At 44.9% G+C, this 12,471-nt stretch overlaps 1 protein-coding gene across 4 annotated transcripts in view; it reads left to right on the forward strand.

Moving 5' to 3' along the window:
- The first annotated feature begins 4,264 nt into the window (after nucleotides 1-4,264).
- LOC309400792 (dolichyl-diphosphooligosaccharide--protein glycosyltransferase subunit STT3B) overlaps nucleotides 4,265-12,471 on the forward strand; it is a 238,717-nt gene continuing 230,510 nt past the window's right edge. The window contains exon 1 of one of the 4 annotated variants that reach the window (XM_081969460.1): nucleotides 4,265-5,223. In XM_081969460.1, coding sequence (XP_081825586.1) covers nucleotides 4,955-5,223 — 269 coding nt within the window. In that variant the 5' untranslated portion in view covers nucleotides 4,265-4,954. The remainder of the gene's footprint in view (nucleotides 5,224-12,471) is intronic. The other 3 variants (XM_081969459.1, XM_081969461.1, XM_081969462.1) reach the window with 3 other exon arrangements.

The raw sequence follows: 12,471 nt of genomic DNA on the forward strand, positions 1-12,471 counted from the left end.
GCCCCCTCTCCCCGTAGGGACTCGGGGCGGTGTACAGACCATTCATAATCAAAACAACAGAAAATAACATAAGACATAGAGCAGAAACAACACACACACACTGTCTGTATATAAAATCCCAAAACCAATTGAAATACTTAAAAAACAATTTTAAAACCCGTTTAAAACCCCAATATAAAATTTAAAATTTAAAAATTTTAAAGGCTCTCCCCACCGCCACATCTCTCTCCTGTCATTGCTTCAACTTTTTTTCTTCTAACAATTTAAAATTCTTGTCTCTAAGGATCAGATACATTTAACAGTTACATTTACCTCGAGGGCAAAACACACACAAAAACAAGGTGAAAATGAGAGGAAAAACAGAATTCTCAGGTTTACGCACACTGGTCATTTCCACCATAAATCTCAGTTAAATTAGGGAAGGCACAAATCTTAACAAACATACTACATTGTTGCATGGAAGAGAGAGAGGAAGAGAGAGAAACAAATAAAACAAAACAAACATAACCCCCAACATTCCTATTTATATATTTCCCTTTTCTTTTAAGTACGTTCATTTAGCCAAATTGGTTTTCCAGCTTCATCTCATCCCTGAGTTAAGCCCACTCTTTACACAATTTGGTCACATCTTCTTACCAGCCAGGACAGGCATCTGCTGTCCATCCTAAATCTCAAGCAAATTTCCAAGGGGGGTTCCTATCAAGACACTCGAGCTACAGCTTTCCATGTCCCCTTTCCGATGTGGGGTTCACTTTGGCTTAGCCGGGACACCAAGCCTATCAGTTTTTGGACAAAAAAACATCCGGTGGGGGGAGACTCTGGTTCCCTTACAGAGTACGGGCACTCCCCTCAAAGGGAACACCAAGTCTATCAGTTTTTGGACTGACAAAAAAAGAGAGCAGTCTGGGTGTCAGGTTTGCAAAAGATGCCCTAATTAACTTATGAGCCTCAAGCCAAGTTTCAAAAGAAATCCAGTCATTTATTAGGAACACCACTTCGGCAATACACGAGCGGAGTCAGATCTGACCTCACGTAAGTTATGGCTGAACTTTGCCCCTGTTTCCCCCTCTTTTATAGCTTTTCTGGGCTTTAAAAGTTAAAATTTAGGAGGACGACTTCCGGTTCCTGACGGCAACGGACGTGTTGTCAGCCGCTCATCTCGCCGACTGGCTCCGTAAGGAGCACAGGGGGCCTTGGAGGGGTCCTCTGCCAAAGGGCGGCTTGCTTAAGCCCCCGGGAATCGGCGGCAGCTGATGGGGGTGCTTTTCAGCTTTGCCTAGGAGCCGGGGAGCGGAGGGGGCGGCGAGGGACAGCGTTCAGCTGTCCACCCTTTTGCCGAATGGATTCGGAGGAGAGAGTATACCTGGAGAAGCGTGGCTGGATCCTGGTGGTGGGGGACCTATCCTGAACTCTTTGATCGTTTAAAAGAAAAGCAACAGAAAAAGCAGCAGACTTCTGTAAGTTTTGTGTTCAACCTATTTGAATGGAGATTAGAGGGGGATGTTTCTCTTTTCTACCCCCCCTCGGATTAAGCGGCATTTGAACGATCTCTCTTGAAGAGAGAGAACAAAGGCGGACCCGTCACTTGAGCTGGCTAACTGAGAAAGATCGTGATCACAACTGCTAGAAATGACTGCTGAGCCGTTTCTCCTTTAAAAGTCTTGATAGAGATTTCTGCTTTCTTTCTCCCCGTGGAAAAAGGAGCCAAAATGGCGCCCGCCCCTCTTTGTTTTTCTAGTTATAAATGAAGTCTGCCCTTTGAAATTGTAAAACAAGAAGGAGGGGGGGGGGCTGAGGCTTCCTCTGGGGATAGGGAGGAAGGAGCAATATCGAAAAGGTTCAGATCACAAAAATAAAAGTATTTGAAATAACAGCAATTGGTGACACTCTAGAAAGTGACAAAGGAAAATGAATGAACACATGGCTGACAATATAGAATAAGACCTGGCTTTCTGCTTGTCTTTTATATTTTGTTTTTAAGATTGTAAAAATTGTGAGTTTTGGATGGATTTCTATCACTAGTGTGGGAGCTGCCAAAATGTTTTGTATATCCCCTTACCTTTTCCCCATATATGTATAAAAACCAATAAATTTTTTATTAAAAAATAAAATAAAAAAAGTTAAAATTTAGAGGTACTCATCTTCTTTCCAACCAGCCTTTGAACTCAAATCTTAAAACCCCTTTAAAACCTTTGTTCCAAATGGCCAAGCTCCAGGAAAACTCACCCACAGACTCAATGGGTCTGCTGCCAGCAAGGGAGGCTTACCTGGGTCAGGTCCATTGGTCAGGTTAGCTTGGAGTCCCATCTTTGGGTGCCAAATTGTTGGAAGAAATGTTGATCAGGGTTCAGTTCCAAATGGGAAGTGAAGGGACATAATAATAATAGAATAAGTAGAATTAGTGGGACTTAATAGTAGAGTCAGTAGAATTGATTTGACTTGCTGTTTTGCTTCTGTAAGAATTGCTTTGCTAAGAATTGGAATTGCCTCTGCCATTTGCTTCTACCAGTGATCTAACTTCTGTTATCTTGTTTTTTTTATAACTCGGTGATTGGTGCATATCTCAAGAAGCGGGGTATGTCATGGACTGGCAGGGTTACATTGGGCAAATACCTGTGTTGCTAAGCACCCAGCCCCTCTGTTGCTAAGCACTCAGCCCCCTTGTTCCTTGCTGCACTGCCAAAGGAAGGCATGGGCCAGGGGGCAAGAATTGGGTAGTAAGCCGATGTCTCTGAAGGTATAAAAGGACGCAATACCTTCCCCAAGGTGTGGCCTTTCACTGCATGCTATTTGACTGTATGCTGTGGAATGTCTACTCAGTTCTTTATACAAATAAAAGCTGATATTTTTTCCAAGCCTCTTCTTGGGTCTCTCTCTTTGGCATTCTGTTGGCTTAAGTACATTTTGGGACCTTACAGAAGAACAACACTGGAAACATGGAGACTGCTTGGAAAGATGGTTTAATGGTAGACAGGACCACATGGTTTAAGGTCCTGGGGAAAGAAGAGCACATGGGTGAGAGGGAGAGAGATTTATACCCTCTGTTGGGCTTTGAACTTGCTTCCTGTTCCTGCGGCAAGAAATGTCCCATGGGGCCATGCAGGAGTAACTTTGTAGGTTGTCTTTGAAAGAAATGATATTAAGTTACTCTTTTATAAAATGTTAAAAGGTTACTTTTGTATTCTTTTACAATGTTAAACGTATAAGCCATTATATTCTTGCCTAAAATGTATAATAGGTTACTGTGCTTCTGCAAACCACAAAATGTGTTCAGTAAACAGGACAAGATAACCTTTGTTATTCCAAGCACAGGCGCCTACATACAAGTTAGATAGGAAGCCATCTGTTCAAACGAAAGGCACCAGGAAAAAACCAAATAAAAGATAGGGGCCTCTCAATTGTCAAGTTGACCCTTTAGAGCAGCGATGGCGAACCTTTTTTGGCTTGCGTGCCATAAGCGGGGGGAGTGCAGGTGGGTTGTGCGCGGGCGTGCCACACCCATAATGCAATGTGTGACACACACACCCCAGCGGGCATGCGCGCATGACAGGCGCAACCCCATTTTTTGCATGTACTCCATCCACTTGGGAAGAGACTTGGAGGCCACCTTTGCAAACACTTTTTATTTTTCTGTAAATAAACCTTTTTGAATTGTGAACCAGACTTGTCTCTGTGTTGTGAGGATTTAATAATTGGGTTTTCATCTCACATCTTAAGTCCCAGGCCTGGTTGAATCTTGCTGGGTGATGATGTAATGAAGGGGATTTGGGCAATTCCTATTATGGCTTAGTGCCTTTGTCTTGAGTGAGGGCTAATCCTATCATGTCCTGAGGGCCATGTCTTTTGTTTTGTAGACAAGCTGGCCCAGCCTTTGTCTTGTAGATAGGTTGGCACCAAAATATCTGCTGGTGGGAAGGAGCTGAGACTCTGAGTTTGTCTTTAGAAACATGTTTCTTTTTTTTAGGGAAAATATAACATTCTGCCTTTTTAATTTTTCCTAGAATATTTCATTTTCCTAGGAGAGGGGTGGGTGCTAACTTACTACAGATGAAAAGCAACAATTTCTAGAAACTAAAAGCCACAATATACCTCGCGCTTCCTAGCTACGAATGCAAACGCAATAGATTAGTTCTCGAATTTCCTGTTTTAACATAACATACAGTACTGCAGTGATTGGAGTCAATTTGTCTCACGTGACAGATAAAAAACAATTTTTACTCCCATCACCGGTTGCCGTCTCAGCCAATCAAACGATTAAACTTATCATTTTCTCATTGGTAAAAACTGATAAATTAACAGCCTCTCTGTAGCCTTGCCCTATGGTTCTCGATCCTGATTGGCTATCGCTTTGTCCTTTTGAAGTCCCTTTCGCTCCTGACAGGTTAATAGTTCTTGATGTAAACGGAAGAAGTCTCGTTGGCTCCGCCCACATCCGTCTCAGTGGTCGCTCGTGTTGCGTACCTAGATTAGCCATTTTAGCTCTTTCCCGTCTCGTTATCTCACGCGCTGTTCAACGGCTGTCTACGGTTCCGCGCTTTATTTCTCCTACCACTTCATTTTCCTTAACCTACTTCGAAAGCCATCCCGAACGAATTTATTTTCACACGGAAGTTACTTTCACCATCTTCAGTTCGAAGGTCCGCTTCCACTACTTACTCTCCCCCGCAGCCCGCCCCACCACCCAAATCTTTCTCTTGCGTGCGCTTCTCCAATCTCGCGCTCGTTCTTTGGTGCCGCATTGGGATGTTGGCGGCGCCTGCTGCAAGGGGCGATAGTTCCTGGTTCGCTCGAGGAGAGGTGGCAGGGAAGGGCTTCCCTCGCCAGTGAAAGGGGCGCGGAAAAAACAGCTACTATAGCCGTTTCCCCTTTCACGAAGCGCGTTGAGGGAACGGGACGGAGTCTGTTCCGCCGCTGCACGTTAGGCGGAGAAACAACGAGAAGCTCGGGGGACAACATGGCGGAACATTCAGTCACCGACCAGAAGCACAAATCCAGCGCCGCCGTCTCGTCATCTTCAAATTTCCAAGCTCTGGCCAACAGCCGAGGCTCATTGGCGGCTACTGGCCCCGGGGCCGCAGCGGGAGGAGGGGGCCTGTCGCAGCCGGCGGGCTGGCAATCGTTGCTCTCCTTCACGATCCTTTTCCTGGCCTGCCTGGCTGGTTTCAGTTCCAGGCTCTTCGCCGTTATCCGCTTTGAGAACATCATACACGAGTTCGACCCATGGTAAGAGTTTGGGACGCCTGAAACGGATCCCGGCGCTGCTCCATGCGGCGAAGGACGATCAAGCGGCCGCAGTTAAACCGAGGTGTGGGCGGGCAGGTTAATAAGAGAGCTGCCTGTGTGGCCCTTGAGAAGATGGGAGACCGCTACCAAATAAGAGTTGTACAATGCAAAAGAGTTTGGGGAGATACGGATCTCTGTGCGATGGTACAAACGGGGGAGTGGAGGGGAGAGGTGGCATGTGGAAGAGATGACCTGGAGTTGCTTTTGAGCGTAAAAGGTGGGAAGGCCAACAAACGCCACGATGGTGATAGGTATTTTACTCTTAAAATCGTCTTGTAATTCTGTGCCAAAACACCCGAGACAGTCTTGTTTAAGTTTTACGACTTGAATGCGATCTGCTGTTGGACCAAGAGGCCTAAAATAGTTTTCATTTATTCATTCAGTAAAAATTGTGCAGCGCAGTTGAAATCCTCGCTGCGGCGTACTCGGCCAAATTTCTTAGGCAATTGGGTAAGGAAATCAGTATATTTCCGATGGAGGCTGCCTGTGGGCTTTAACTTTATGCTTCACCAGCGAGCGTATTGTGAACTGTATCAGCAACATGAGATTGGGGACATGAAATTTAGTTGGCAAGTTTTAAATGCAGCTTGCTAGTAATATTGTGGTGAGTAGGACTTTGATTTTATGTAGATAGCCGATTTTTTTTATTAGAACACTTTTTGTGATCACATGGTCTTTTCTTTGGTTTCTACATACCGTAACTAAATTTAAAGGCACAATTTCCATTTTTTGGAGTATGATTTTACATGCATCTGACAGTTAAAGAAAATATATACATTGATGCACAAAGATGGAAAGATTCAGCATTACCCACAATGGAGGAACTGTTGAAAATTATGGAACTTGCTGAGATGGTTAAATTGACTTTGATCAAAGACTATATCTACATTTATTGCTGGCTGAAAACCCCTTATAGACTTCTTACATGAAACAAAAAAATGAGCTTATTTATGGTTTTGATAGATTTCAGAAATGTTTGTTGTAACCATATAGTAAGAGGTAAATTTATAAATATATAAATTTATAACAAGAAAATTGGAATCTACTTTATATATTTTTCTATTTTCTTTTTGCACTTTTAGCTCTTTGATTTCTTTTTCATTGTATTAGTTTATTACTTTTTTCAATGAAGCTAGATGAATATAAAATATATAGATTAGTTGTGTATCAGATCTTGTATATATTTTCTTTGATGCAGAATAGAATCTAATTCTTGAATGTGATGAGCTGTAAGCTTGTAGGATTATTTCTGATTGATAAATTTCTGTGTTTGATTTAATTACAAAACTGGAGACAGTTGCATTGTTCTGCACATCTTGCCCCTGTAGTAGATTGCATCATCTATTTTATATATAATTACTTCAGCCTGTCGTGGACTGTACATTATGGTGAGCTGCATTGAATTTGATGTACTTGAGAAGGCTGCTATCTTGTACAAAACATACATTTCTGCAAAATCATGGAGGGATTATATAATTCAGGCCTGTCAAACTGGCAGCCCACAGGCCTGATGCGTCACATGCAGGCCATGCCTACCCCAGCTCTGCAGAGGCAAAAAAGTCACAATACGTCACGATAAATCACATGACATGATCTAGTTTGACAACCATGGATTATATCCATTCTATCTTTGCTCCTGGAACAATTCTAGTTAGATCAGTTTGGAAAACAGCATATTAAAAAATCCTTCCTGAGGATGTGTACTGTTAAGTTTTTTGGTGCAGGACAGTTGACTGAGGTGAGATGTCATTACCATTCTGATAAAACAAATAATGCAGGAAATGTAAACTTCCATTTTACCATTGTACTCTTATGCCATGCCCCCGTCGGAGTCTGAATCTGCGTGTGAAGATGAGCTGGAACAAGAACTGACAGTGATTGAGAGGGCAGCTCCGTTGGCCATAGAGGAAACGGGGGAAGGGCAGAGTCAGTCCAGGCAAGGCTTTTCAGAATTATTAAGACCTGCAGGCAGGGAGGAGCAGAGGCAGGATGAACATGAGAGACAGCTCAGACAAGGAGCAAGGACCACTCACCCCCTTCTGATCCAAGGGCTCGGAGAGTGCAGAGAAGGCATGATCAGCGCATACTGAGCAGGCTACTCTGGAGGAGAGTGCCCCGCCCATCTTCACCAGGCACACCTGGGGAATGAGACTTAAGGAGGCACTGGGGAGGGGCATTTGTCGGGAACAAACACTGAGTTCCTGAAGTGTTGTGTGCCGACGTTTGAACTTGCCAAGAGTCCTTGCATTCCTTTTGGCATTCTAGACTAATTACCTGTATCTTTTGAACTCCTTGATTTGCCAAATACATTGGGATTTATTGCCGTGCAGCCTTGGTGCAGAAAGCACTGGGCTGGACTAATTGCAGCCAGAGGCTGCTTGAGGTTTGTGTGGGGGTTTGTTATCACTCTGTTCTGGGACTTGCCAGTAATGTGGGAGCATTTGGGGAGATTTGGAGCAATAAATGTTACTGCTCCAAATCATTTTATTTCAAGGACTTTGAATTATGTTCATTCACAGCTGGTAATGAGTCACAAATAGTTTGTTAAGAGTCCGACAGAAGTCTGCCAAAGTCTTTTGGGATAAGGCTGATAAGCACCCACCTTTATCTCCCAACCAGAACGAACCAAGTTGCTTCCTGCAAAGGCTCACATGCCTTTGCTCCTCCTTTATGTCTTATGGGAGGGGCCAATCATCTCCAAGCCTTACTGACAAGTCACCCCTTTTATCTTAACTGTGCTTGCCTTCTGGCAGCTTTGCACATGCGCGCACTGGGAACAGGTTCCCCCTGTTCCTCTTCCTCACTGATGTCTGACTCTGGATGAGGCTGATAAGCACCCACCTTTATCTCCCTTGAAACACTGCAATTAGCTTTGCAAGGCCACACGGAGCATAGTCAAAACGGCGCTTCATACTTTAAACCGATCAGAACGAACAAAGTTGCTTCCTGCAAAAGCTCATGTGCCTAGCATGTTGCGGCTATAGGATTCTGAACTGTACAAGTGTAGTTGTCATATTTCTGTCATAACATTAGAACCTTATATAACTTCTATGTTTCAGATTTTGCAGTAATACACTTTATATTATTGTGAATTTCCATAATATGTGAAATGGATGTTGACGAGTCAACTAGCTATCCTACTTTGCCCAAATGTGTTGTTGGAGAAAAATTTCTATGCCAACGTCACATGCATTCTATTATTTTTTTGTCTTGTTTGTTTCATATGGACATCATTACTACTATTATGTTGTGTTGGTCCATGGTGACATTGTCGCTACCAGTTCAGGCACTTGAGCCAGCAACCCCATCACCATAGGGGGCACGCCCGATAGCCGTGCAATACCAGCCATGGGTGGGTTTTTTGGTTCAGTATCCCAAGCCTGTGTTTGGTTTCTTCCTCAATGTTCCAAAGCCTTGCGTGCGTATCTGTCCGGTTCCCAAGCCGACAATTGGGCAGCTTATCCTAGATTCCCAAGCCTAAATTGGGTATCTTATATGGTTCCCAAGCTGAAGTCTGTACTGTTCATATGAACTGCCAAATTTTCCAGTGACTCAGGTGGGAGGGGCTACAGCAGGGTTTGTTACAGCCTGATTGGTCCAAAGACTGAGGGATTTTTCTTTAAGTCTCCTCCTTTCCCTCCTGGCTCCCAGTTCCCTCAGTCTTTGGTCCAAGCAAGAGCTTTGGCTCCTGGTTAGAGGTATTCCTTGATATATTTACTCTTTACCTTAAATTGGCTATCTAAACAATAACAGTTTTAATTCGACTTCTAAATTTATCTATTTAACTGAGTGGACTACGCTCTATCGCGAGGGCGGGGGAGGCTTCCCCCACGCTCCTCGGAGCGCCCTAGGGCTTCGGCTCCATTGGGAGTGGCTCCAAAGAGGCTTTTCCGGCCACAGCCCCGTTTCTCAGCTAACGGCTGGAGAAAAAAGCCTCCTGTTTGCCAGCGCCTAATTTCTGTGCCTTCGCAAGCATTTGCCGGCTAGCACCTCACAGCTGTTTGTTTCGCCGATCGTTGCCGCCTTCCAGCCACTTTCAAAGGGATCATCATCTCAGCTGCCTGTAACTTCGCCAGAAGCACGGGGAAGGCAGCGGAAGGTCTGTGACCGCTCGGCTCGTTGCGAGGCTAATCCCTCAGAGCCATTGAAGGAGCGGCACCGAAGAACTCGACCTTTTGGCGTGGCGGCCATTTTACACTCCACGAGGCGTGGCGGCCATTTTGATTCTCCCACGAGGCACGGTGGCCATTTTGGTGCGTCCTCGTGGGCGGCTGAGGCCTAATCCAAAGATCTACCATGCCGAAGCAGAGGCAAATTATCGAGCAGAGTGCAAAGGACACGTGAGTTACCATGACCTCCACCAATCCGGAGGTTCCTATCCTTGCAGAGGGGGTGGAGGAGGCCCAGGGCAGGCTAAGGCCTAGAGTAGCGGCCTCCAAACCTACGGCTGAGCAATGCCTTCCCGGGCGACTGCCAGGGATGAATCCAGATATCAGAGAGCTCTTGAGAAACAGGTGGCCAGGGCGGAGAAGCGTGCTCAATCAAGACCTCAATCTCCCGCTCGTTCCAGATCCCCTCTCGAAACCAGATCTCAGGCCTCTGAATCCCCAGCCAAGGGTTTCAGCCCCTCTTCTCCTTCTGTCTCCCCAGTCAGGCCTAGGGAGGGGGAGGTCACCTCTCTCCTAGGCCTGACTGGGGAGACAGAAGGAGAAGAGGGGCTGAAACCCTTGGCTGGGGATTCATTTCACCCAGAGGTTATAGGGCAGGGGTGGATGACCCAGGGGAAGGGGGTTCCAGAGATTTTCTGCCTCCTGCACAACTGGCTCCTCTTGAGGACCTGCCTGGTCCCTCTGAAAGGGACCTTGAGGATTTAGAACATTTACCACCTAATATCCAGAGATTGATCTCAGCAGCAATCTACAAGGGTATTTCCTCGGGCCTAGCCCACAGGGACAACTCTCGAGGTAGATCCTCTCTTTCTCAGACTCGTAGGGGATATTCTCCTCCTGCTGCCAGGTCCCATGACCCTCTCAGGCCTCCTTCCCCTTCAATAGTCAGTGAAGGTTCGGTCCTAGGGGAGCCTGCTCATCTAGACCTGGGGTTCTCAGAAGATGAGGAGTCGGCCTCTCCTGAGGCCCCAGTTTTTCCAGGCCTCTTTCCTCCCCCGGCCTTCAAGCCAATGTTGCGCAAAGCCAAGAAAACCACACAAATTGGAACAGGGGCCCCTCCAGTTTTTCAACATAAGGATCCAAATTTAGCTATGTTTATTAATCCTAATACCGATAAGGAGGAGGTTCCTGCCCCTCCCCTGTTTTTGGAGGTGGTACAAAATGAGTGGAATAGGCCCTCCTCCCTCCCCAACCTGGGCGCCAATGATAAGCGTTATTATAACATGGAACATGCTTTTTCCCAAGCATTACAGGTTCCCACAGTGGATGCTCCGGTGGCTCTTCTGGCCAATGCTTCCTCGGTGGTCACGGGTGATGTGGCAGATAAATTGAAACCGGAGGACAAAAGGTCAGAATTATCCGTAAAAAATTTTCAGCTTCTGCCTGGGCCATCAAAGCGGCCGCTGCGGCCTCCTACTTTAACCGCACGGCGGTCATGTGGCTCAGGCAGTTGCAGGATCGTATCCCTATCCACGATGAGCGTCTTCATCAAGACCTCACCAAAATTATCTCGGCCACTCAATTTTCAGCAAATGCCACCCTCGATTCTATTTTTTTTTTTCCCAGAAAATTTTATTGGTTTTTTTAAAACATTTATAAGGAAAAGGGTAGGTGGAATGGTATACAAATTTTGGCAGTTGCAAGTATGGCAGACGCCCCCTCCCTCCAAACTCATAAGATACATCTATGTATAAAACATTAATACAAAATCGTATAAAATCAGCATATTAGTTCTATAGAAAATTTTCAATCAGCTTATATATTATAATGTATAGTCTGGATATAATTTCATTATTACTTTCGGTCTGTTTATAACAATGTGATTTTCTTATTCATTTTTGTGATCTGAGCTTTCTTAGTGTTGCCCCTTCTCCCCCCGCTGGCAGAGCTCCGGCCCCTCCCGTGTCCTGTGTGACCTTTGAAGAGTCTTCTGTTTTTTCTAGGTTCGCTTTATTTTTTTCCATAAAGGCCTGAGCCTCTATGGGTGTATTGATTCTGATTCTTGTCTCCTCCCAGAATATCAACATCCCTTCAGGCATCAACCATCTAAACCACACCCCTTTCTGGTATAATTTATTCGCCAATTGCGAATAATTTTTCCTTTTCTCCCTAATTTTTTTTGGGATCTGCTTCAAGATGGTTATCTCCCTGTCGTGATATGTCAATGCTTGCCCCCTTTGTACACCCAGAATTATGTCTCTTGTGCTTTTCCTAAGAAATTTGATATGGACCTCCCTGGGTACATTATGTGTTCTGGCATATGCTGAGTTCACTCTATAGACCAGGTCTATCTCCCATTCTATCTGTTGTTTATCTTTATGTATATATTCGGCTAGGATATTAGTCATGATGTCCCTTATGTTTTCCCCATCTGCTTCTATAACATTTTGAAATCTAAGATAAAAGGACATTCTCTCAAATTCTGTTTTCATTTGTTGGATATCAAGTTCTTTGTTACCCTTCTGCAAAGCTTCTACCCCCCCCCCTCGCCTCCGCCACCCCACCCTCCACAAGGTCCAGTCTCTGTGAGTTCTTATAAATTTGAACTTGATTCTCTTTAATTTCTTCCTTCATTTCCTTTAATTGTTTCTTAATTTCTTCCTGGCCCTGTATGAGTTGCTGAAGCATTTGTTGCAAATCCATCTCTGTACTCTTAGGTTGCATCAGTTCTGTAATCTTTTACTGTGTGGCAGGACTGGATGTTGCAGATGTCAGTGCAGAGGTAGCAAAGCCAGGTTTTCCAGGTGGTGGTCTTTTTGGAGACATAGTTTATAAAGCAGAGGAATCAGTCAGTGTAGAGACTGGACAGCTGAAGAGGTAGAGCAGGCAGATGAGTTCAGGAGGCAGAAGATCCAAGCAGCTGGGAGATTCTTTAGTCAGTCTAGCAATAGAGAAAAATTTTCTCTCCAGAGGGTTCAGAAAATAGCAATCCACAAGAGATTCTTCTGGGTGACACGGAGACAAAGACCGGAAGCCTGAATTTTAAAGGTGGAGTCAGGTTTCACAGTTCATGAAGACA

The sequence above is a fragment of the Natrix helvetica genome, assembly GCF_964273705.1.
Source record: "Natrix helvetica genome assembly, chromosome: W".
Taxonomy (NCBI): Eukaryota; Metazoa; Chordata; class Lepidosauria; order Squamata; family Natricidae; genus Natrix; species Natrix helvetica.